A 26,962-nucleotide genomic window follows, 5' to 3' on the forward strand; every position below is an offset into this window, starting at 1 on the left:
TATTTGTGAGAGGAAGAGTTTTGAAATCACCCACTATTACTATATTGGGCTTATTCTGTGACTTTACGTTTAGTTGTTTTATGAAATTGGGTGTACCTGCATTTGTTGAACATGTTTGGAATTACAATGTTCTCTTGATGGATTGTTCCCTTAATCAGTATGAAATAACTTTTATCCCAGTTGTCTAGTTTTGATTTGAAGTCTAATTTTGTTAGATACTAGAACAGTGACATTTGTTTTATTTCCTAGTTCCGTTTGCTTGGAATACCCTTTTGTATCTAGTCACCCTAAAGTAGGAGCACCTGTTAAGATGAGAGCGCGTGCAGGCGTGCACACACACACAGGTCATTCTTATTCTCTAATCTGCTAGCCATCTTTTTTTGATTGGGGAATTCAGAGTTGTTGAAAGGTGTATTTTTTTCTTTAATTTTGTTGATTTTGTAGTAGTTGGTGCTTTCCTGTTTTTTTGGAGTCTAATGGCTTTTTTCTTTTTGTACTCTCAGGGCTGTGCTTATCTTTCTCTTTAGACTAAAAGATTGCTCCAAGTGATTTCAGTAGAAGCGGTTTTAATGGTTATGAATTCTCTTAGCCCATCTTTATTATGGAAAGTTTTTCTTTCTTGTTCAAATGTGGCAGATAATCTTGGTGGCTATCAGAGTCTAGTTAGGCAGTTATCTTCCATAACTTGAAATATACCATTCTAAACCCTTCTGGCTTTCAAAGTTTGCTTATAAAGCTGCCATTATATGTGACTTGTTGTTTCTCACTGCTTTCAATGTAGTTTTGTCTTCTGTATGTTTAGTGTTTTAATTATAATGAAGCGTGGAGATAGTCTTTTCTGGCTGGCCTACTCAGTGTGGTGTTTTAAACACCTTCTGTGTCACTTTTTGGGAAAGTTTATACTGCTATGATTTTACTGAAAATGCTTTCCTATAGTTTTTTAATGAAATGTGTCTCTTTCTGCTATACCTGTGGTTAGTACTTTTGGCATTTTCAGTGCCTCATAGATCTCAACTGTTCATTTGTACTTTCTTATGTGTTTTACTGTGTCCCTGTATGAATGCTCCTATTCTTTTATCTTGATATTAAGTCCTGATATTCTTTCTTCTCATTGATCTATTGGTGAGGTTTGCTTTCTTTTTTTGCAAGTATGTGGGGTGCATGCATTTATGTGTATTCACATGTGTGGGCATGCATGAGTGCATATACTTGCAGAGGCCAGAGGCTGGTGTTGGGAGTCTTCCATCATCATTCTGTGTGTGTGTGTGTGTGTGTGTGTGTATGTAGATGTGTGTGCTCCATGCACATGCATTAGGAAGTCAGAGGAGAGTATTAGGTGCACTCTGTTACTCTTCCCCCTTGTTTTATGGAGACAGAGTCTATTACTGAACCTAGGCCACTCCAATTTTTGGTTAGACTGGCTGAACAGGGAGACTCGATGATCCTGTCTCTGCCCCCCTCAGCACTTGGCTTTTGACATAGGTCTTGGGGAATTGAACTCAGGTCCTTGTGTATGTGCAGCAATCCCTTTTACCCACTGTCACTCTCCACTTTATTTACTGAGTCAGGATATTTCCCTGAGCCTAAGGCTTGCTGATTTAGCTAGCCACCTTGACCTGGAGATCCTGTCTTACCTCTCAAGCGCTGGGATTACAGGTGAGCTGCCACACTCACCCCTCATTTATTTGAGTGCTGGGGTTCCAAACTCCCAGTCCTCATGCACATATGGCAACCACTTTATCTGCTGAGCTACTTCCCTGGACCCTATTGGTGAAGTTTTCCATGGAGCATTTTATATACCTTACTATATTTTTCATTTCCAGCAATTCAGTTGCTTTTCTTCAGTATTTCTCTTTCTTTATTGAATTCCTCTTTCATATCCTGTGTTGACTTTCTTAATTCATTAAGCTTTTTGCATGTGTTCTCTTGGAATTCATTCAATGACTTGTGTCTTCCTTGATTTCTTTAAAAGTACTTATAATCATTCTTTTGAGTTTTTTTTTGTCTATAATTTCATCTAATTTTGCTCTCACTGAAGGCCATTAATGTGGGCTTAGTAACTGGGAGGAATTATATTGCCTTAGGTTTTCTTTTCTTAAATATTTTTATTTTTATTTATTTATTTGACAGAGAAAGAGGGGGAGAGAGAGTGAGGGAATGGGCATGCCAGGCCCTCTACCCACTGCAGATGAACTCCAGATGCATGCGCTCCATTGTGCATCTGGCTAACATGGGTCCTGGGGAATCGAACCTGGGTCCTTTGGCTTTACAGGCAAATGCCTTAACCACTAAGCCATCTCTCTAGCCCAGTGCCTTAGTTTTTGTTATTTGTGTTTTTGTATTAGAATGTGCATGTGTGGATTTAAGTTTTTACCTGAATTAGCTTTTAAATTGTTTTTCAATCAGCCTTTGTTTTTTCAGAGAGGTTGTTTGCAGTATTGGGGAGGTTCTAGGTTTTAGTAGGGTTGAGGTTTGTTTTGTTGTTGTCTACAAGCCTGGTATTAGCAACTAGGCTGAATTCTCAGCACTCCCCTTCTGGCCTTCAGGAGAATCTGTTAAAGAAGTGGTGTGACATCTTTGCATTTCTTCAGAAGTCAGGATCTGGATGAGAATGTTGGCCTTGCCCCTTCCTTGCTTTTTGCTGCTTGGAGCCTGTATTTAAGTTTGCACACTCTGGCCTTGACCAAGTCCATCTGGCTCCACCTCACTGATTACTCATTCAAAGATTTCTTCTTCACAGTCTAGCCGTATGTTGCTGGCTACATTTCAGCATGGAGTCCCATAGCATCTGCTCTGAGTTTCCTGAAGGTCACAGTCTGCCAGGTTCCAATTCAGGTTTTCTTTTTCTTTTTCTTTTTCTTTTTTTAAGCATTTCAAGATCTTCTAAACTAAAGGGCTCATTCCACCAGAAATCATGACTGTGATTTCTTTTACTATCCAGAGTATGAATAAGAATTATTATAATGGGACTGGAGAGATAACTTAGTGGTTAAGGTATTTGCCTTCGAAGCCTAAGGACCCATGTTCAACTCTCCAGGTCCCATGTAAGCCAGATGTACAAAGGTGAGGCAAGTGCAAGGTCGCACATGCCACAAGGTGGCACAAGTGTCTGGAATTTGATTGCAGTGGCTGAGGCTCTGGTGCACCAATTCTCTCTCTCTCTCTCTCTCTGTGTGTCTCTGAAAATAAAAATAAATTAATAAAAGAATTGTTATAATGATAAATTAATGACAGGGGCCATTTATTTTTAGAAAGGAAAATTAATAAGGCACAATGAAAATGTATTATAGATTGCATTCAGGCATTCTGCTTTTAAAAACTAACTTATGCCCTAACTCTGTACATTTCTCCTTCCTTCTATCACCTTAACTCTGCCTTAACTCTCACCTGTTCCAGTTTCCCTGGGGCCCTCCTCAGTGGGGCTATGGGATTACTTTGGGGCCACAAAGGCCTCAGTCAGTCCAAATAGGATAGTGGGGGACAGTGCCTCAGGTTATTCCCATCCCCTTTGTGGCTCTTACAATCTCTCCACCCCCTATTCTGCAACATTCCTTTAGCTATGGCAGGCCTATTGGAAGTCTGATTTAGTGTTGAGTTCTTTGTAGCCTCTGGATTTCTTTTTTTGATAGATTTTGCTTGATTAGCATGTATTCCACCATCACCCAGGATCTGGTTGTCAGGCTAGCAGTAAGAGCAGTGTTCATGGTGCTGCTTCTACTGTAAGTTCTCCTGGACCTTGGCTGACGTGGAAGAGGCGGCAAGTCTTGTGGTGGGCAGTCAGTTATCTTGTCTTATCATTGGATCTTGGCTCTCCTCCATTTTCTGTGCCATTTGTAAAATAAAGCAGATTCTAGTGAGAGCAGCTTGGGTTTACTGGGGTATGGAAAGAGTTGAGACATTTTTGGTATGTAAGCCCACTCTTCTCCAGAGAGCAGTGGGGCACCCTTTCTGAAGTATGATTTTCCTATCTAGGGGATTTTCCTTGGCTTCCAGTACCAGATGAGTTCTCTCCCACTGAGCGGGCTTCATGTCCAGTCAGAGAGCAGTTGATTAGAGAGGGTGTGTGCCACAACTGCGCAAGCGTGTGCTTCTTAAGGGCTAGCCAGGAGAGAGCTAGTTTCTCTTTTAGTTCCAGTATGGTATCTGATGTCCTATGACCATGGCCTATGCTGTCTTCAGCAATAGAGTCTTACTTTTTTGTTCTGGCAAGTAATGAAGTGTTGTGGTAATGGCCTACATTGTTTTGTGGCCCTCATGGGTCTTACTGTAGGAGGCAACACAACTCTGGGCCTGGGAAGAATTACTGGCCTGATTTTGTGAGTTTATTTATATATTTTTTTAGAAGGTCAAGCTTTTTCCACCTTCTGTCTGGACTACCCCCTTTGCCCCTTGATCGGTAGTTATATCTTGTAGAATGAGAGTCAGAATTAGGATTTCTATGGAATGGATTCATGTTATATTTTTTTTTAATTCTCTCCCCGCCCTTCCTACCTACCCCCTAACCCTCCAATCCACTCCCCACCCCCAGTATTTTGCCCTCCCCTAACTTATCAGGTGACTCCTCCTCTCCTCTCTCCCTAGTTCCCCTCTCTGCTGGCCTCGTTCTAGTTTTTTTTTTTTTTTTTAATTTTTTATTTATGTATTTGAGAGCGACAGACACAGAGAGAAAGACAGATAGAGGAAGAGAGAAAGAATGGGCACGCCAGGGCTTCCAGCCTCTGCAAACGAACTCCAGACGCGTGCGCCCCCTTGTGCATCTGGCTAACGTGGGACCTGGGGAACCGAGCCTCGAACCGGGGTCCTTAGGCTTCACAGGCAAGCGCTTAACCGCTAAGCCATCTCTCCAGCCCTCGTTCTAGTTTTATGTCTATGCACCTAGTGCTGACTACCTTTTGCACTCTCCTCTAATTGATCCCAGTTAGGAACCACAGATGAGAGAGTCCATGTGGTGTTTGTCTTTCTTTGCCTGCATGACCTCGCTTAGAATGATTTTTTCCAATTCTACCCATTTACCTGCAATTTTAATTATTTCATTCTTCCTTACTGCTGAGTAGATTTCCATTGTGTGTGTGTACTGCATCTTCATTATCCATTCATCAGTTTATGGCATCTGGGCAGATCCCAGTTCTTAGCTATTGTGAATTGAGCAGCTGCAGCATGGCTGAGTGAGTATCTCTGAAGTAAAAAGTGGAGTCTTTAGGGTCTATGCCCAGAAGTGGCATTGCTGGATCAAATGCCAACTCTATTTTCATCTTTTCAGGAGTCTCCATATTGATCTCCATAGAGCTTGTATAAGTTTGTACTCCCATCAGCAGTGGGTGAGGGGTTTCCTTTTCTCCATTGCTCACCAGCGTTTGTTGTCATTTGACTTCTGGATGAATGCCATCCTGATTGGATTGAGATGGAATCTGAGTTGTTTTGATTTGCATTTCTGTGATGATTAAAGATGTTGAGCATCTCCTTTAATGTGTTATGGTCATTTGTATTTTCTGCCTTGAGAATTCCCTGTTCAAATCTCTACTCCACTTTTTATTAGGTTGTTTGAATTTTTACTTAGTTTTTTTTTTTTGAGTTCTTTGTAAATTCTAGATATTAGATCTTTATCAGAGGTATATCTGGTGAAGATTTTCTCCCATTCTGTGGGTTGTCTGTTAACTCTGTTGATAGTTTGCTTGCTTGTACAGTAGCTTCTTAATCTCAAGAGGCCCCAGTGGTTGAGTGCTGATCTAATGTTCTGTGATATTGAGGTTTTTTTTCAGGAAGTTTTTCCTTATACCTCTATCATGGAGTGTACTCCTTGTTTTTTCTTCTAGTTGTTTTATAGTTTCAAGGCTTATATTGAGGTCCTTAATCCATGTAGAGTTGACTTTTGTGCAGGGTGAGAGAAGTGGGTCCAATTTTATTCTTCTACATGTGGTTATCCAGTTTCTCCAACACCATTTCTTGAAGATGTTGTCTTTTCTCCAGTGTGTATCCCCTTTGTCAAAGATGAAGTAACTGTGGTTGCTTGGATTTAGAGATGGGTCTTCTAACCTATTCCATTAATCTGTGTCTGATTTTGTGCCAGTACCATGCTGTTTTAGTTACTATGGCTTTGTAGTATATCTTGAAGTCAGCTATTGTGATACCTACAGACATTTTTTTTTATTGTTGTTGAGGATATTTTTGGCTATCCAAGGCCTTGTGTTCTTCCATATGAATTTTGAGGCTATTTTTTTTTCTATCTCTGTGAAGAACATTGCTGGAATTTTCATTGGAATTGCATTTAATCTGTATAATGCTTTAGGTAGTTGGATGGCCATTTCCACAATATTAATCCAATCCACGTGCATGGGAGGTCTTTCCATTCTCTCTTGTCCTCCTCACTTTACTTCCTCAGTGTTTGTATGTTTTCATTGTACAGGTCTTTCACTTCCTTGGTTAGTGATATTCTAAGGTGTTTAGTTTTTTTTATAGCTATTGAAAATGGAATAACATTGCTTATCCCTTTCTCTATATGTTTATCTTTGGTGTATTGATTTTTGTATCCTATTATTTTACTGAAATAATTTATCACTTTTAGAAGGTTTTGGTGGAGTCTTTTGGGTCACTTATATATGAAATTTTGTCATCTGCAAATAGGGGTAGGTTGAGTTCTTCTTTACTAATTTGTATCCATTTTATTTTTATTTATTTATTTATTTTTTGTCTTACTGCTTGAGCTAAAAATTCAGGTAGTAATGGTGAGAGTGACACCCCTGTCTTGTTCCAGAACTAATGAGAATGCTTCAATTTTTCCACATTTAATGTGATCTGGGCCTTAGGTGCTTTATAAATAGCCTTTATTATGTTGAGATATGGTTCCTCCGTACTAAATCTCGCCAGTGTTTTGATCATGGAAGGGTGTTATATTTTGTTGAAGGTCTTATTCTGCATCGATTTAAATAATCAAAGTGATTCTTGTATTTAAGTTTACTTATGTGGTGAATTACATTAATAGATTTCTGTATGTTGAACCATCCCCTGCATCCCTGGGATGAAACCTACTTGATTGAGGTGGATGGTGTTTTTGATGTGTTCTTTTATTTGGTTTGCAAAGATTTTATTGAGCATTTTTGTGTCTAAATTCATTAGTGATATCGGTCTAAAATTTTCTATTTTTGTTGGGCTAAAAGGTCACTTGAGGTGATGGTAAGCAGGACCATTCCCATTTCTACCCCTTGATTCTTGGACCCATGAATCCAGGCTATGATAGAAACAGCATGGTATATAGGATACTGATTCAGAGCATATACAACCTGCTGGAGGACACTCCCTCAGCCCTCCAAGCTATTGCCATCTAATTGGCACTGTAACTGTTTTTGTTTAAAGGCCATTCCACCATTCTATCAAGCCAGCTGTTTCATGGTGGTGGGGCACATGGTAAGACCAGTTAATTCCATGATCATGAGCCCACTGCTGTACTTCCTTGGTGGTGAAGTGAGTTCCTTGGTCAGAAGCAATGTTGTGTGGAATGCCACGACAGTGGGTAAGGCACTCTGTAAGCCCATGGATGGTAGTTTTGGCAGAATCACTACGTGTAGGAAAGGCAAATGCATCCCCAGAATAAATGTCTATTCCAGTAAGGACAAAATGCTGCCCTTTACATGATGGAAGAGGTTCAATGTAGTCAACCTGCCACCAGGTTGCTGGCTGTTCATCCCGAGGAATGCTACCATATTGGGGCCTTAGAGTTGGTCTCTGCTGCTGGCAGATTTGGCACTCAGCAGCAGCCATAGCCAGGTCAGCCTTAGTTAGTGGAAGTCCATGTTGTTGGTCCCACACATAGCCTGCATCTCTGCCACCATGGCCACTTTGTTCGTGGGCCCATTGGGCAATGGCATGGATGGCTGAGGAAAGAGGTTAAGCACTATCCACAGAACAGGTCAGCTTATCTACTTGATTATTAAAGTCATCCTCTGATGAGGTCACCTTATGATGAGCATTAACATGGAACCCAAGTATCTTTATATCCTTTGCCCATACAGAGAGTTCTATCCCCATACACCTTCCCAAAATGTCCTCACCAATTTTTCAATTGTGCTCCTTGCAAGTCCCAGACCATTCAGCCAAACCATTGGCCACAGCCCATGAATCAGTGTATAACTGCACATCTGGCCATTTTTCCTACCAAGCAAAATGCACAGCCGTGTGCACTGCCCAAAGTTCTGCCCTTTGCACTGCCTTTTGCTTTAGCCTCCCCAGTGCTGTGATTGTAGGAGTGTATTCCCATGCCTGGCTACCCACTTTCATTTTTGAAGTTGTTTTGTTGGATAGAATATTCCTGATTAATATTTTCTTTCAGGGTGTACAACCTTGGGCATGTACACCTGCAGATTGGAATGGCTCATTTTTTTTTAATTTTTAAAAAATTTTTTTTTTATTATTTATTTATTTGAGAGCGACAGACACAGAGAGAGACAGATAGAGGGAGAGAGAGAGAATGGGCGCGCCAGGGCTTCCAGCCTCTGCAAACGAACTCCAGACGCGTGCGCCCCCTTGTGCATCTGGCTAACGTGGGACCTGGGGCACCGAGCCTCGAACCGGGGTCCTTAGGCTTCACAGGCAAGCGCTTAACCGCCAAGCCATCTCTCCAGCCCTGGAATGGCTCATTTTTAATAATGGTCTCTTTCAGGGTCTAACCTTGGGCATGTATACAGTTAGACTGGAATGACCCATTTTTAGCAATGCTCTTTTTGATTGTGTCTCTCTGTTAAAATGTCTTTGTTGGCATTTTACAGAATTTTTGTGTCTACTGATTGGTGGCTGATTACTCTGTTTTTAGCAATTTTTTGAGAGAGACACAATGTTTCAAAGTCTGCTCCAAATAATTCTGATCCCTTTGTATGACTATTTTTGAAACCAGTGTTTGAAGTTTCTTCTAGTCTTAGAAAAGACCTTTGTAGTTTTCTTTCCTTCAAAAAGGTAGTGATGAGGCCATTGGACTCTGTTAGCCTAACTTTCCTTTTCCCAGTGCACACTGATTAATTCTTCTTTCTCTGATTTTCTCCATTCCTTGTCTTCAGTTGACATATTGAGATGGGTGGCCTAGCCTAGCCTAGCCTAGCCTAGCCTAGCCTAGCCTAGCCTGTTGGGCTATTGCAGACAGGGCTTTTGCCCTAAAACTTCAGTTAGTGTGAAATGCTGGAGGTAAGAAATGCTGGAGGTGTGTATCTGTATAGAGTTAAGGAGAAAGGAGTCATTTTCTCTTGGCTGTGTGTTTGCTTAGCTGAGCCTGTATTGAGAACAGGTGGCAAGGATGGCTTGACATGCACCCAGATGCACAGATACTTGCTTTCAAGGTAGAATAAGCTTTCAGTAGGGAAGGTTTTGATAACTTAGGAACTTAGTATATCTTACTTTGTGTGATTGGGTGTGTATGTGGACACACATGTAATGCCTCATGTGTGGGTCAGAAGATACCTTGTGAGTGTTGAATCTAGCCTTCTACCTCATTTGAGGTAGGGTCTTCCATGGCTCCTCACTGCTCTCTTAGTAGCATCTGGGAAATCCTCCTTTCCTGCCTCCGATCTTGCTACAGACACACTGGGGGTTCAGACATCCTTCCACTCTGCTTCCCTTCTTACTCTACACTCACTGGGGTTCAGACATCCTTCCACTCTGCTTCTCTTCCTGCTCTAGACTCACTGGAGTTCAGACATCATCCCCCTTTGTCATCCTTCTTGCTCTAGACTCACTGGGGTTCAGGCACCTTTCCCCCGCATCCTCCTTCTTGCTCTAGACTCACTGGGGTTCAGGCACCTTTCCCCCGCATCCTCCTTCTTGCTCTAGACTCACTGGGGCTCAGGCATCCTCCCCCGTGCCTCCTTCTTGCTCTAGACTCACTGGGGTTCAGGCATCCTTCCCCCATGTCCCCCTCCTTGCTCTAGACTCACTGGAGTTCAGATGTCCTTCCTCCGTGTCTTCCTTCTTGCTCTAGACACACTGGGGCTCAGACATCCTTTCCCCTGTTACTTCTTTTTGCTCTAGACTCACTGGGGTTCAGACATCCTTCCCCCATGTCCTCCTTCTTGCTCTAGACTCACTGGGGTTCAGACATCCTTCCCCCATGTCCTCCTTCTTGCTCTAGATTCACTGGGGTTCAGGCATCCTTCCCCCATGTTCCCCTTCTTGCTCTAGATTCACTGGGGTTCAGACATCCTTCTCCTGTGTCCTTCTTCTTGCTCTAGACTCACTGGGGTTCAGACATCTTCCTCCCATGTCCCCCTTCTTGCTTAGACTCACTGAGGTTGAGAAGCCTGCATAGGTCTAGAACTTCATGTGGAATCTCGGATCCTAACTCAGGTATTTAGGGCTGTGCAGCAAGTGCTTTATCCAAGGAGACCCCCTCCCCAGTCCCTTTGCTTTTCTGTGTGTTTGTGTGTGCTCCCAGCTGCCTTCTCCTCTGTTCTCTGTCCCTCTACTCCCTCTGTCTCCAGTTTTCCGGTTTTTATATGGAATATTAAACATTTTTACAGATCCTTTTACTTTTTCTGTGGTGCTAGTGAATTTATTTCTTGCTATATTATGTCTCTAACATTGAAAAAATTGGAAGACATTTAAAATAGCATTTTGTTGCCCACTTTACTAATTTTTACTTGCATGTCCGCTTCATTGACTAATCTATTCACTGTGGATTATGGGTTACTACTTCCTTTTGCTTTGCAGGCAAACGCTTAACCACTAAGCCACCCCTCCAGCCCAGAACTTAAGATTCTGTTTAGTGGAGAAGAAGTAGTCCTAAATAGTAGGGTTAGGCTTTACAGTACTAGCATATTCTGCAGATGGTTATGTGTATTTAATTTCCTCAGTGTTCAGTATTCATTGTGGAACAAGGAACAGAATGAAGATGTGCATCATCAAAAATTTTTAATCCTTTTAAGGTCATGTTTATAAGAAGAAAAACAACAACATGGTGTAATGCCAAAATAATACAGAGGGACAGCTGGAGAGATGGCTTAGAAGTTACAGTACTTGCTGGCAAAGACAAAGAACACAGGTTTGATTCCCCAGTACCCACGTAAAGCCAGTTGTGTAAGGTGGCACATGCACCTGGAGTTTATTTGCAGTGGATAGAGACCTTGGTACACCCATTTTTCTCTCTCTCTCTCTCTCACACACACACAAATAACTAAATTTCTTTTTTTTTTTTTTTTGGTTTTTTGAGGTAAGGTCTCACTCTAGCCCAGGCTGACCTGGAATTCACTATAGAGTCTCAGGGTGGCCTTGAACTCACAGCGATCCTCCTACCTCTGCCTCCCGAGTGCTGGGATTAAAGGCGTGTGCCACCACGCCCGGCTTAAATTTCATTTTTTAAATGAGAGAACAAGAGAGAGAAAGAGACAGAAAATTGGTACACCAGGGCCTCCAGCCACTGCACCTGACCTCCAGATGCATGCACCACCTTGTGTGCATGTGCTTACTTACACATGTGTCACCTTGTGCATCTGGTTTATGTGGGATATGGGGAGTCACTGAACATGGGTCCTTAGGCTTTGCAGCTAAGCACCTTAACTGCTAAGCCATTTCTCCAGCCCTAAAATATTTTTTATTATTGATAATTTCCATAATTATAGAAAATAAACCATGATAATTCCCTCCCCCCACTTTTCCTTCACAACTCCATTCTCTGTCTTATCTCCTCCCCCTCTCAATCAGTCTCTTTTATTTTGATCTTGTCATTATTTCCTCCTATTGTACTGGTCTTGTGTAGGTAGTGCCAGACACTGAAAGGTCATGGATATCCAGGCCATTTTGTGTCTGGAAGATTGCATTATAAGGAGTCCTACCCTTCCTTTGGCTCTTACATTCTTTCTGTCACCTCTTCTGCAATGGACCCTGAGCCTTGGAAGGTGTGATAGAGATGTTTCAGTGCTGAACACTCCTGTCACTTCTTCTCAGCACTGTGGTACCTTTTGAGTCATCCTAGGGGTAACTGCCATCTGAAAAGAGAAGGTTCTCTAACAAAAAGTGAAAATAGCATTAATACATGGGTATGAACATTAAGAGAAGTGCTTACGGGGCAGTTTAGTGAGCATAGTATATACATTTAGCCAGAAACCAGCAGGCGTTAACACACCTAGGGTTCATGACTTACCCCCTCATAGGTTTTCAGTATCAGGCATGTATTTCCTCCCATGGAGTGGGCTTCCAATCCTATTAGAGAACTGTTGGTTTCCCCCATAACAGACATGCCACTATTGTACCTGTTGGCTCATTTGGCCTGGCTAGCCCAACTTTAGGCTTGAAGTGTTCTCTGTTGTTTCTCTCCACTGGTGATTTCTCTCTACCATGGAATTGTATGCAGCATAGCTTTTTCCAGTTTTCTGTCAACTCGTCTATACAGAAGAGGTGTTCAGCCCAGCTCTAGCAGGATTTCTCAGTGACCTTGCAGCCCAAATATGTGCATTATCAAATTTGCGTAGGTTCATTGTGTAAAGAGCAGTTTGACCTCTCAGTTCAGATCAATCCTGTTACAGCTTAAGAGTGAAGCCTTGCCTACTCCTGTGTCCATTCTCTATGGAATAGTAAAAGAATGTGGTTCTGTTAGAACTTCACATCTTCTCTATAGATTTCCATTTGGTGTTAATCAGTTAGTGTGACATTGGCTTTTTGTGCAAATAATCTAAGATAGAGTATTTTAATTTTACTTTGGTGGGCTAGCAAAATCTGGTGGTAAATCATCAACAGATTAACCTTGTATCTTGGATTTATAGCAGTGATCTTTGTTTCTTCATGATACATTCTGGGCTCATTAGTGAGGCTTGAATGCATGTAGATTTCCCTGATGTCTGGACAGAGCTTATCCATTCCATTCTCACAGTAAGAGAATATATGAATAACATGATTGAATAAAAATCTCATTCAAACCTGAGCTTCTTTGATCCCCTCCTCCAAACACGTTGAATATACTTTATAATTTTATTATTTTCCATTGTAACAATTTGTCTTAAAGGAAGGAAGTCTTCCCATTAAGACTAAACGCATAATAGCAGTGTCTATATTATACTTAAGAAATTTTTTAAAAATTTATTTGAAAGCAGAGAAAGAATGAGAATGAGAGAGAATGGGTGCACCAGGGCCTCTTGCTGCTGCAAGCAAACTCCAGATGCATGCATTACTTCCAGCATCTGGCTTTATATTTGTACTGGAGAATCAAACTCAAGCCATTAGGCTTTGCAAGCTAACCACTGAGCAATCTCTCCAGCCCTGTATTAGGCTCTTAAAGTGACCTGTATTTCTATTTGTAATTATATTTATAAAATAAGAATAATATATTAAGCCCATTTGCTTGAGCACATTCCTGAAAAGTAGAAGAAAAGGACATTTTCAGAATAGAAGTGCTGGTTAACAGACCAACAGAGAGAACTGGAAATGTCCCCATCGGCATTGTAGGGATATTGAGCATTAAAGGCAAGAGTACCAAAATGTAACACTTGGTGGCTGAGGAGAAGGGGATTCAGATTCAGATTCTCTTGAAGACTAGCTCTCCACACTGCCTGCCCCAGTGCTGATGATCAGAGGTAGCTAGGGCCTTTGGCATGGAGTACCACAAGCCACACTCCAGACTGCATGACTAATTATCTTTATGCAGGGGTCAGTGGGTGGAGTGGAAAGTCTTCCTCAAAGGCATTTTTAAATTATATGCTGTCTCTTTTGTACTTTTGAATGACAAAAGGTTTTAAGTTATCTTGCTATCTCCTTTGTATTTTTGAATGACAGCAGGATTTAAATATTTTAGCCTTCTCCATTGTTAGTGCACTGTGTATGAATTTAAAAGAAAATATAAAGATTGAAGATTTTCTCTTTTGTAGTTTTCTTTAAAACCTAATTTGAGTTCTAAGAAAGACAAAAGCATGTCATGTATTTTCCTGCTGGCCTACTGCAATGAGGCACTACAGACTGGGTGGCTTAAACATGAGAATTTTTTTCCTTATCCTCATGAGTCTGAAAGTCTCAGCCAAAGGTACCAACAAAATTAGCTTCCTTATTGTGCCATAATATCTTCTTAAAAGAATACCTGTCCTGGGTTCAAGAGATTGCTCAGTGGTTAAAGGCACTTGCTTACAAAGCTTGATGGCCCGGGTTCTAATCCCAAGTATTCATAGTAAAGCCAGATGCACAAAGTGGCACATGTGTCTGGAGTTTGTTTGGAGTGGCAAGAGGTACTGACATGCCCATATAGATCACTCACATTCCCTTTTCTGTCTCTTCTTCCTTGCAAATAAATAATCAATAAAATATTTTTTAAAAGAATATAGGCCACAAAAGGGAAAGTGGGGGGGGGGGAGGGAGGGAATTACCATGGGATATTTTTTATAATCATGGAAAATGCTAATAAAAATTAAAAAATATATATATAGGCCATACCGGATTTGGGTCCTCTCTAATGACCGCTTTATAATTTAGTCTCCCCTTCAAAGATACCCATCTCCAAATAGGGCCACAGTCATTTTCTAAGGGTTTAAGCCTTCAATACATGGATATGTTGGAGGGAAAACAATTTTGTCCTTAACTGTTATGTGTTGAGGAGGTTAGCCTAAAAGCAGAAAGACCAAGTAAGAAGTTCTTAAAGTTTCAAATGAGGGCTGGAGAGATGGCTTAGCAGTTAAGCCCTTGCCTATGAAGCCTAAGAACCCCAGTTCAAAGCTCGATTCCCCAGTACCCACATAAGCCAGATGCACAAGGTGGTGCATGCATCTGGAGTTCATTTGCAGTGGCTAGAGGCCCTGATACATCCATTCTCTCTCTCTCTGCCTCCTTCTCCCTCAAATAAATAAATAAAAATAAACAACAAAAAAAATTAAAAAGTCCTAAGTGAGAAGTGGCTCTTTATAACATGGACTTTGTTACATACAATGGAAAATACAGCTCACCCCTGAACTGTGCATTTGAATGTGTTTTAAGACATTAGTCACTGTTTTGTTTTTAGTCAATTCCAAATTATTGTTCCTTTCCTAGCAAATTCCTCCGGGACAGGAACTTTTTTTTTTTCCTTTTTTGTTCAGTTTTCCAATGTCTTGTATCTGGGTGCACATATCTAGTGTATAGAAGTTTGTATTTAGTTCAGGAATAATTTGTTAGAAGGACTAATGTAATCAGTTTTTTGTTCTTTGCACATTTTAATCAAAGTTTAATACCATGTCTTCAACTTTCTTTGCAGAATGAGAAGACTTTGGGACACTCCATGAGTCATTTAAGCAACATTTCTAAGGTAGATTGCCACTGAAATTTGTTATTTTAATGCCTGGGGATTTTTGTGTTCTTATACTTTCCATGTGTTAATACTCTTGTATTCGTATTATTGCATGTATACATATGTAATGTAGTATATATGGTGTGTGTGTGTGTGTGTGTGTGTGTGTGTGTGTGTGTGTGTGTGTATTCATGGCACCCCATATGCTCACCTGTGGCAGTAGTCACTTGCTTGTGGTGGCCAGAGTGGAACATCGTGCATCCTGCTCCATTGCTCATCAGCTTAGTCTTGTTTTTGAGCTGGAGTCTTTCTGTCTGTCTGTGTCTCTGTTTTTCTCTCTCCTTTTAAAAATATTTTATTTATTTATTTGTAAGCAGAAAGATACCGGGGGAAGGGGAGGGTGAGTGTATGGGTGCACCAGGGCCTCTAAGCCACTGCAAGCAAACTCCAGATGCATGCACCACTTTGTGCATCTGGCTTTACATGGGCACTGGGGTGTCAAACCCCAGGTCATTAGGCTTTGCAGGCAGGTACCTTAATTGCTGAGCCATCTCTGCAGGCCCTCTCTCTTATGTTTCAGTGTCTCTGGAGTTTACTGGGCTCTGTAGACTCTTGGGTCTCTGCGCCCTTGTAGGACTGAGGTTGCAGGTGTGTGCCCAGATACTTTACCTAAGCTTTGGAGATTTCTTGAACCTAGGCAGTCTCAGGTCCCCTGGGCACTCATACTTGTGCAGGTAGTGCACTTAACCACTGAGCAATCTCCCTACTCTCTCTGTCTTTTAAAGACACAGTTCTTTGGCAGTTGTGTTTCTCCAATGAGGCAATCTTAAGTATATGTTAGGAGAAGTGACTTACCGGGGAAACTGTTTCTTCCATGCTACTTGTTACTATGAATACAAAGAAGGAAAGGGTTTATTTTGGCTCATGCTTCAACAGTCCATCACAGCAGGGGAGGCATGGCAGTCTTACCCATTACATTTCAGTCAGAAGCAAGAAGTAAGCAAACAGGAAGTGGAGCCAGACAAAAATACCTCATGAGCCCCCCTCCCTCATCAAAGCTCTGCCTCCTAAAGATTTTCTAATAGCAACTATCTGGGGCCCAAATGTTCAAACACATGAGCCAATGGGGAACATTTTCTATTCAAAACACACCACCATACATTTTTAGGCAGAAGAAACTTTAAGTCACCAGAGTCACACAAATTAGGAATGCATTTGACTGAAAGTTAATATAAAGCCTCCTTGGGTGATATAAATAGGGTTCCAGTGACTAGGTATCTGATGGTGCCAGGCACCTACTCTCTTTTCTTTCTGTTTCACCTTCCCTGGTATGTTTTCAACTGCCTGTTTGCCACATGGTCTCATAATGGGAGCTGGGTCTCGAAGCACCTTGCCTATAGCCGTGGCAAGAAGTAGAATGATCAAGGGTGAAGGCAGGCTGTCTGCTGAAAGGGACCTCTTCTGGCAGGGAGGCTGAAGTTTTCCTGTTTGGTAGCCCCACTCAGTACTTGACTTAAGCTTCATCTCCCTGGCCAGAGCTGTCTCGGGCCACCTCTGCGGAAGGCTGTCATGTGCTCCTGTAAGTAGCTAATCAGAAGCACGTTACCTGCTGTTGTGACCTAGGAAGTAGCAGTGTCTCCCACACAGATGTGCTCTGTCCTGTTCCTTGTCTGTGCAGGGATGACCATGCCGAGTCCTCGCAGGTGTGGACCTTTCCCCCTTGCCTTTGTCCTGTAGCCAAATACAATACAGATCCCAGCAGGAGGACTGAAACAAAATCTGCCCTGCTCCCTCGGACTGCTTAGGTGCTACATGATAAGCAGTGACCTTATCCTTGTTCTGTTTTGAGGCAAGGTCTCGCTTTGTATTCCAGGCTGTCCTCCAAGTAGTCACTCTCCTGCTTCCACTTCTGTATGCCACAACACCTGGTGATATATTTCATTTTAATTTAAAAATGATGCAGATATTTTCATTGGAATTTCCCATCTCAGTAGATTTATCTTTCAGTCAAGAAATTGTACAACCCTATAGGAGACATTTTCTTCCTTTCTTTGTGTGTGTGTGAGAGAGAGAGAGGGAGAGGGAGAGGGAGAGGGAGAGGGAGAGGGAGAGGGAGAGGGAGAGGGAGAGGGAGAGGGAGAGCGTGCATGTGCCAGAGGACAACCTTGGGGGTCTCTCTGTAGGAATGACATCTGCCTTTTTCACAAGGTTAGCTTAGACTCACTGGCCATTGAGCCCCAGACATCCTCCTATCTCTGCCTCCTCAGCACTAGAATTAAAAACACATGCCAATGCCGTGAGACTAGAGCAGAGTCTCCCTCGTGGCTCTCACTGAGGTCAGCAGGAACTTGGAACTGCCAGCAAGAACTTCTAAGTGCCACCTCTACAGGTACCTGAAAGACAAGCTACATAGGTATGACCAAGGACTCGAGACACCTTGGATAGGTATATTAGAAGAGGCTGTGCATCTGGAAGGTGAAATAGGACCTCCAGGACCCCCTGGAGGACCCTATCACTGCCACTGCTTCAGCAAGTGACGGCACTGGAAAAGAGAACTATAATGCTGAACTCAGTACATTGTGCCAGAAAATCTGAAAGTAATTTGTTTAGACTTCATCTAGGCACAGACTACCCCAAATTGGGTCTTATAGGTTTAAATTGGATTCCAAAACCGAACCTTCCCACCAGCACAGCTTGCTGCATGACACTGCACAGAGGGCAGGGATTCCGACTCCGTCTCACCAAGGGAGAAATACTGACAGATGTGTTAATACTTTTTTCTTTTATTTTACTTGGCTTTTTAAAATTTCTTTTATCTTCACTCTTGCATAAACCTCTTTTTACAATCTTTGTGTGTGCATGTGCATTTGTGTTGGAGTGTAGATGTACATGCCACAGCACACATGTGGCGGTCAGAGGACAGCCTCAAATGTCGGTCCTAACCGCTTATCTTATTTGACACAGTCTGTTAGTGTTTGCTGATATATCTGTCAGGCTAGCTGGCCTGTGAGCTTTCCTGTCTCCCTCTCCCAACTCACCATTGGAATTACAAACATATGCCACAGCACCTGGTTTTATGTGGGTTCTGGGGATCTGAACTCAGGTCCTCATACTTGAATAGCAACGCCTTACCCACTGAGCCATCTCCTGATCCTGAATAAATATGTCTTAATGATCTTGCTCAGGTTTTATGATTATTTGTGTGTTTCTGAACCCATTTTGTTATGTGTTCTACTTAGCTTCCTATATACAACCAGAGCACTTTCCCTCTCATTCCTCCCTCATTTCCCTCCTCTTATTTCCCTATTCCTTTATTTTTCTTCCTCTTCTTCCTCCTCCTCCTCCTCCTCCTTCTTCTTCTTTTTTTTTTTTTTTGTTGTTGGTTGAGGTAGGGTCTCACTCTTACTCTAGCCCAGACTGACCTGGAATTCAGTATGTACTCTCAGGGTGGCCTTGAACTGATGGCAATCTTCTTACTTCTGCCTTCCTAGTGCTGGGATTAAGGGCATATGGCACTATGCCCAGCTTCTTTTTCCTCCTTCTTCTTCTTCTTCTTTTTTTTTTTTTTTTTTTTTGTTTTTCGAGGTAGGGTCTCACTCTAGCCCAGGCTGACCTGGAATTCACTATGGAGTCTCAGGGTGGCCTTGAACTCACAACAATCCTCCTACCTCTGCCTCCTGAGTGCTGGGATTAAAGGTGTGTGCCACCATGCCCAGCTCTTTTTCTTTCTTAACTGTAACCTCCCATGGCTTTAATAATCTTAAAACTATGGATCCTAACCATATTCCAACTTCTACCTTCTAGCTACTTTTTCCTTCTTTATTTTATTCACAGTTTGTCTAATACTAATTCCTGTATTTTTCTTTTCTTTTTTAAAAAATATTTTTTAACTTTATTTATTTATTTGAGAGAGAGAAAGAGGGAGAGAGAGAGAGAAAGGGAGGGAGAGAGGGAGAGAATGGATGTGCCAGGGCCTACAAGTACTACAAACGAACTCCAAATGTGTGTGCCCCTTTGTGTATCTGGCTTACATGGGTCCTGGAGAGTCGAACTGGGATCCTTTGGCTTTCCAGGCAAACGCCTTAATCGCTAAGCCATCTCTCCAGTCCTAATCCCTGTATTTTTCTATCCTTATCCAGCCTACTTCTCAATTTAGTAATTAATAGTTTACTATATACTTTACTAACTTTGTGCTTTTATTCTCCAGTGATTACTGAAGTTAAAAGGGATAACTCTTTCTGAATAGTATGATATTTGCATAGTGAACCTATCCAGAAGTTGTTGTAGCTTCTGCAGTTTAATGTGGAGGCTTGAACCTGGCAACCTGAGCCTGTGGACTAAGGGTTTAGCTACTGAACCATGCATTTCAACTCTACTTTCTGTAATCCCGCTTGAACATTGCAAATACTTCAGCTAACAGCTGATTTTGAAAAATACAACCAATGAAATGACTTGAGAGGTACAAGTCCTAGTACAGAAAACAATAAACATGAACAAGTGAAATATGGCCCTTCTAAAAGGTGATAGATTCCAACAAACATGAATTTGCAAAAAACTCAAAAGGATAATTGTAAGAATACTTGATGAAATAAAAAGGAACACAAACTCTAAATGAACTACAGTTATAAAGGCTAGCTGGATTCTTCTGCCCATGCCCAGAGTGTTTTAGCAAGGTCAAATTTTAAGTATAAACTGTTGTGCTTGGTGAGAGATACAGAACTGAGAAATGCAAGATTTTAGGCTGGAAAAATACAAGCAAGTTTAAAATTACTAGCACTGTGACTGGTTGCTAAAGCTGCTATTGTTGAGATATTACCATCATTAAGGATGGACCAACTTCTGTATATTGAAACAATGGAAAGGATGCCTGAGGTGATTCCAATACTCAAGAAAGACTGACTCCTAAAAATGCAAACTTTTGTAAGGAAGGAACCTGCTCCCCAATGTCACAATTTATTTCATCCATGGATTAACAACGTGGCTGTATCCTGCACACCTGGTATTGGTTTTGAAGCATGACAAATGCTGTGTAGAAGTGACGTTGTAAAGTGCACATGTTTCCAGGATCCTCTGCTGAAATGAGGCATAGGAAACAGGATACCCTGTTTTAAAGGCCAGTATTTGGAGTTGAAGATTGACCATGTTTGCAATGGGAAACTTGACGATGTGTTGGGTATCCAGGACTGTGCAAGGACTGCCATGGAACACTGTTGGCTTGGGATGGAAGTTTTCCCTGGCTACTCAGCCCAGCTGGAGGGACAGAATTGGAAAAATCCAGAGACTTTCAGTCACTGGTTATGGATATTGGACTTGAACTACAGATGTTTGATGTTTGCCTAATTGATTTTGGATTAATCCAATCTCTCCTCATTATACCTTATAACAGTGGAAATGTTGACTCTTTGCTACTATATATTGAAAATATGTAACTTGTTTGGTTTTATAGGATAAACATGTAAGAGACAGTTTTAAATCTCAAATGAAAATTGGGACTTTTGAATGAATAATCTTGACATTGGTAAAGACTATGGTGACCTTTGAATTTGGACTGACAGCAATTTGCACTGTTAGATGGTCATGAGTCTATTGGGGGCATGGGTGGAACATGATAGTTTGAATGTATGTCTCCCTCCCTTAGACTCAACTGTTTTATTAAAATTTATAACTTGGGGCTAGAGAGATGACTTAGTAGTTAAGGCACTTGCCTGCAAAGGCAAAGGACCCAGGTTTGATTCCCCAGGACCTATGTTAGCCAGATGCACAAGGGGTGCATGCATCTGGAGTTCATTTGCAGAAGCTGGAAGCCCTAGCACACCCATTCTCTCCCTCCCTTCCTCCCTCCCCCCTCCGTCCCCCTCTCCCTCTTTCTATATGTCTCTCTGTGTCTCAAATAAATAAAATTGTAAAAAAAAATGATAACTTGGATTTCTAGCTGCCTGGTTGGAAGTGGTGTGTTTGGGGACAATCTGATTTCCAGTCTAAAGGTATACAGAGTAGTCTTAAGTTCTGTTAGGTCTGTGCTGTTTGCTTCAGGTTTTGTTGCTTTTGGTGTGTGCTGGCCAGTGGTGGAATCTCTCTGCTTGAATCTGTGAAAGGGGACCAGTCTCTTCCACCATTGTGAAACTTCCCCTAGATCTATAATCCTGAAATAAACCCCGTTCCTCCCATAAACGGTGTCTGATTGGAAATTCATCTCAGCAAAATGGAGCTGACCACAATGCTAGCTAATACAACTACAAGTTGTAAATATAAGTAATTGTTAATATTTCTTAAAGTAGTCTCAAGTAAAAGTTATTGAGTACTTACTATAAAAAAGGCACTTATATAATATAGGACTCATGGAGGAGAATGTGCAATGAAAAAAATACTGAATGCCAACAAGACTTCCATTATAAATGACTCAACGCTGCCTAGTAAGTGGCACTAACAGTGAGTTCTTTTCTTTCCTGGCCTTTTAGAAGGAGCTGGTGTTGTGTGAATAGCACAACACTATTGGCAAGAGGCCTGCAGCTAATGGATCTTCTTAGGCTACTATCCAAACTCTCCACAGCTGAGATCTTGCAAAAATAATGTCTTCATTAAATTGCATAAAAGCAACAATTACTGAACAGAAATGACTTCATGGCACCATAAACGAGAGTTGTAAACACATAAAAGTAGAAACTCACCAGGAACAGGCCTTGTGAAAGGGCTGCATCTGTGAGTTACTCATCATTCAAAAGGACCTTTCACTATTGCAACTTTCTTTAAATATTTAACTTTTTAAAAACAGCACATTTTCACTGCTAGGAATTTTCCTAGGGAGTTCTGAGTGGTGGCAGAAGCATAGGCTTTTGACTCCAAAGTCCTCACCATGCCTTGGAGCCACTCCATTGAGCACAACAGCAAACAGAGTTTAATCATTGAAAAATCAGGTCAACAAGCCTCTGGTTGCAAGAATCACACAGAATCAGAGGCGGTGCAGAACGGCCACATGCACTGCTGCAGGCACATGCCTCTGGGCAGACCCACACAGTGATTCTACAGGTTGCACCTCTTTTACGGCCTGTTTTAGTCATCCCCACTTTGCTGGGATGAACTTCCAAGCAGACACAGTTTGTGGGAGGAAAGGGATTTATTTCAGGCTTAGGAATCCAGGGGGAAGTTCTGTCAGTGGCAGAAGAAGCTGCCTCCATATATCCAAGGAGAGAGAAACCATCACCAGCCAGCACACACCAAAAGCAACAAGCACAAACGGGCAGCAAGCAGCAGGGGCCCTTTGGGCTAGAATACAGATCTGCCCCCAGTGACACCTCCTCCAGCTAAGTGGCTGTAGATCCCAGTTACAAGCTTAATCTAAGTCTGTGGGGAACATACATTCAAACTAATATTCCACCCCTGGCCTCCTGTAGACTTATGACCACCTCACACTACAAATTGCATTCAGCCTGAATTCAAAAAACTCCCATCATTTTTGACAACTTTTAAGATTATTCCAAAGTCCCAAGTGTCATCTGAGATTCAAGACTGTCTCTTAACTGTAAGTCCTTTAAAATAAAAACAAGTTACATACTTGTAACATATAATGGCACAAAGTAAACATTTCCATTGTGAAAAGACATAACAAGGAGAGGGTGGACCAACGTAAATCAGTAACCATTAGGTAAACATCAAACATCAGTAATTCAAGCCCGACATCCATAAGCAGTGGTGACAGTCTCTGGATTTTCCCATTTTCGTCCCTCCTGCTGGGTTAAGTAGCCATGGAAAACTTCTATCCAAAGACAACAGTGCTCCGTGGTAACCCCTGTACAGTCCTGGTATATCAAAAACATCTTCAGGTCTTGATTGCAAACCGTGGTCCCTCTTACAACATCCTCATTGGCCTTACTACCAGGGATAGCACACCTTGTTTCACTTGTTGCAGCTCAGTAGTGGCTCCTGGAAACATGTGCACTTCATGACCCCTTCCGTGCATTTTTCATGCTTTCAAAGACAATCCTAGTGTGCAGCCTTACAGCCATATGCTCCTGCAGAGAGGAATAAATCATGACCATGAAGAACAGGTTAACACCTTCAAGTCATGTCCTTTGAAAAGTGTTGAGGTTCCTCGTCCTTCAGTCTTTCCTACGTGGAGTCACATTAGATACCTCTCCATTGTCTCAGTAAGTAGTCGGCCATCCTTAATAATAGCAACTTCAGGAACCTAAAACCAGCCTCTGTGCCAGGAGTTTTGAACTTGTTTGAATTTTTTCAACTTTAAGTTTTATGTCTTTCATTTATGTTTCTTCCACCAAGCACATAAGTCCCTTTATTTCAAATTATACCTAGATCAAACACTCTAGGAATGGGCAGTAGAATGTAGCCAGCCTTTATGCCAGTAGCCCAGTTCCAACAAAGTTCTCTGCAGTCTTTCCTTCCCCTTTGAAAGTTCACAAGCAGAGCCTCCTCTCTCTTCACTTAGCATTTTCGAACTCTCACCAGAATAGTCCATAAAACATGGATTACCACTCTGGAAAGTATCTTCAGTTGCAAGTACCAAGTTGTGTCCCATTCCTCCAACTCAAAAATAACAAAAGACCAAAATCCACATGGTTAGATTCAGCTAAAAAATGAGCCCACTTCTTGGTACCAGCTTCTGTTGTAGTCAGCTCCACATTGCTGGGGCAAATTTCCAATCAGACACAGTTTATGGGAGGAACAGCATTTACTTCAGGCTTGCAGATCCAGGGAAAGTTCCATAATGGCAAAAGAGACTGGCCCCTTTTCACAAATCCAAACAGAGAGAAAGCACCACCAGCCAGCACACTCCAAAAGCAGCAAACCCAGCAGCAAATAGCAGGGACCCAGAAAGAGCTCAGACTACTCTGCATACCTTTCAGGTGAGAACCAGATCCACCCCCAAACATACCTCTGCCAGCCAGGCAGCTTTAAGTCCAAGTTACAGACTTCAATAAGACTCCTGAGACTACAGCAGGACATACTTTCAAACTACTGCAGCTGGTATTGAACAACACCATAACAATCTGTAGTAGTTTTTCTCTTTCAGATGAAAGAAGCTGAAGGTGACCTCATAGGGTGAGAGGTCCAGCTTCTTAGATTTGAACTGTAGCATTGGTAGCCTTGGCTACTATCCTCGAGGTTTTCTCGTGGCCCAGAATTGTTGCTGGTGTTCCTGCCACCATGTTAGAACAAGAAGCAAAGAGTGGTGGAAAAGTAAAAATGAATTTAATAGGGTGGCATGGATTAAGTAACCTTTCCATATCTACTTGGAAGAAGGAAGAAGTTGTGAAAAAGTCTTTCAGCTGTCATGGTTAAACAAGGGAGGGACCTACAGGGTCTAGGCGGTAAAGCCCAAGATTGTCCTTCTCTTATCTGGTCACCTTCACTCTCCATTGGCTGTGAGCCCCCTGTTCTTTCCCAGTGTTTCCAACTTCACTGTTCAACCCTTGCCTCTACTTGAACCATTATATTCTGAAGGCAAAAGCAAAAGCCCAAGCTGCTAATGTTAAAAATCCCTTCTTTAACTATCTAATATGCTTCTTTTTCCTAATATTGTATAATTCTGGAGGCTAGAAGTCCAAGGAAAGGGGTATAGGGTTGGTGTGTGTTGAGATCTCTCTTCCTGGGGGTGGATGGCCACATCTTTGCTTTGTCCTGATTAGGCCTTTGTGCAGAGTGCAGTTGTACTTACTTTAGTAACGAATCTCATTAATTGCTACTGTGAAGGCTTTTCAGCAAGAGCCAGCAGCTACAGAATGGTCTCTTCTCCTTTAATTATAGGTCATTTTTGAAGTTGAATCAGCTGGGTATTTATTTATAGACACTGGAGTCCAGCAGTAAAGCCCTGGTTTGGACAGAGTAATTTCTGTGCAGGTCTGCTGGAACATAGTCTCAGTCTGTGCATGGAGTTTCTAAACACCCAGCGAGACTCTTCTGTGAAGTCAGGTCTGCTGAGCTGGCAGTCAGGAGCAGGTCACTGTCTTTCAGTCTGGAGTGGGAGGGCAGCAACTGTTAGTGACAATGAGAAGGAAGCATGAGTTAAGAGATAGTCTATTTTTGCTTATATATGTGTACATAATGTGGTGTGTATATATATGGGGGTGTATGCATGGGTCTGTGCCCTGCAGTGTTCATGTGCTCACCTGATTCCGGGTGCACTTGCCTGCAATGGCCAGAATAGAATATTGTGTGCTCCACTCCACTTTCCATCACTCTTTGAGTCAGAGTCTTTTGCTGATTGTAGAGCTTGCCTTTTTTTTTTTTTTTTTCCTTTCCATGAGCTCCACTGATTCCCAGGTCTTGGCTCCCCTGTACAATTGGGGTTATAGGTGTGCATGGCTGTGGCCAGTTGTTTATGTGGGTTCTCGAGATTCAAATGTGGGCAGTCTCAGGCACCTTCAGGCCCTCATGCTTGCACAGAAAGCACACTTAACTACGGAGCCGTCTCTCCAACCCTGATACGCATAATTTCTCAAATTAAACCCTGTTGCCTGGAACCTGTGAAAGCCATGAGGTGCTACTCTCTGCGCCGTACTTTGTCCTATCACACATGGTTGGCTCTAGAATGGGGAGGTTATTTTGCATTGTATGCAGTGTGACCCCAGTGGAAGCCCTTGACTACTTAAAACCACATACAGTCATATGGCTAGTGCAGAAAAGGAAGTTGGAGAGACTGGTAGCATAAGTGGGCCAGGGGATAGGGATCATGCAATAGGGCATGCATGAGGCTCACTGATTGGTAGTCAGCAAGCACAGAGGGTTCTTAGTCTCAAAGCTATAAGGAAGTGTGTTCTACTAACATCCTGAGTGAGTGTGGAAACACTGTTCCTAGACTCTCCAGAGAAGAGAATCCCATCACACTGGACCCAACTACTGATCCATGGGAACTGTGATGAAAGAGTCTTTGATTTCTTTCTTTTACTTTCTTTTCCATCCCTCCTTCCTCTTCTCCCTTCATTCCCCCACTCTTTCTATCTTCTTTTGAGATCGGATATTGATATAAAGCCCTGGCCAACCCATAACTCACTGTGTTGACTAGGCTTGCCTTGATCTTGAAACACTGTTCCTGCTTCTGTCTACTGAGTGTTAGGATTATGGGCATGTACCACCATGCCCACCTGGCTGATTTGTATAGTTTTAAGTCATTGAGCTTGTATTGACACCAGGGCAATCTCACTTAGGTGGTAGATGCAGAGGGAACTCTTTCATCCTGGGAGCTGTCAAAACAGATCATAACAAAGACCGAGAGATCTCAAATTAATAACCTAACCAGCCACCTAAAGGTATTGGAAAAACAAGAACAATCCAATCCTAAGAGTTCCAGACAGAAAGAAATAATTAAGATCAGATCTCCCTCTACTGAACCCCTTCTTCTGTCCAACTAGTCACTCTCCTATTTTGATATAATTTTTCTTTTGTTGTCATATTATGTAGTTCATCTGTAGGTAGTGACAGCCACTGTGAGATCATAAATGCAACCACGATTTTGTGTTTGTAAGACAACATGCCAAGCATTCCTCCCGTCCTTTGGCTCTTCCATTTTTATTTATTTTTTTTATTTTATTTTTAATTTTTTTTAAATTTTATTTATTTATTTATTTGAGAGCGACAGACACAGAGAGAAAGACAGATAGAGGGAGAGAGAGAGAATGGGTGCGCCAGGGCTTCCAGCCTCTGCAAACGAACTCCAGATGCGTGCGCCCCCTTGTGCATCTGGCTAACGTGGGACCTGGGGAACCGAGCCTCGAACCGGGGTCCTTAGGCTTC

At 42.0% G+C, this 26,962-nt stretch overlaps 1 protein-coding gene across 5 annotated transcripts in view; it reads left to right on the forward strand.

The window, feature by feature from the left end:
• Marchf8 (membrane associated ring-CH-type finger 8) overlaps positions 1-26,962 on the forward strand; it is a 141,602-nt gene that overhangs the window by 95,969 nt on the left and 18,671 nt on the right. For all 5 annotated transcript variants that reach the window (XM_012948666.2, XM_045137182.1, XM_045137180.1 and 2 more), the window contains one exon: positions 15,182-15,232. In XM_012948666.2, coding sequence (XP_012804120.2) covers positions 15,182-15,232 — 51 coding nt within the window. The remainder of the gene's footprint in view (positions 1-15,181; positions 15,233-26,962) is intronic.

This window comes from Jaculus jaculus, chromosome 18 (genome assembly GCF_020740685.1).
Source record: "Jaculus jaculus isolate mJacJac1 chromosome 18, mJacJac1.mat.Y.cur, whole genome shotgun sequence".
Lineage (NCBI taxonomy): Eukaryota > Metazoa > Chordata > Mammalia > Rodentia > Dipodidae > Jaculus > Jaculus jaculus.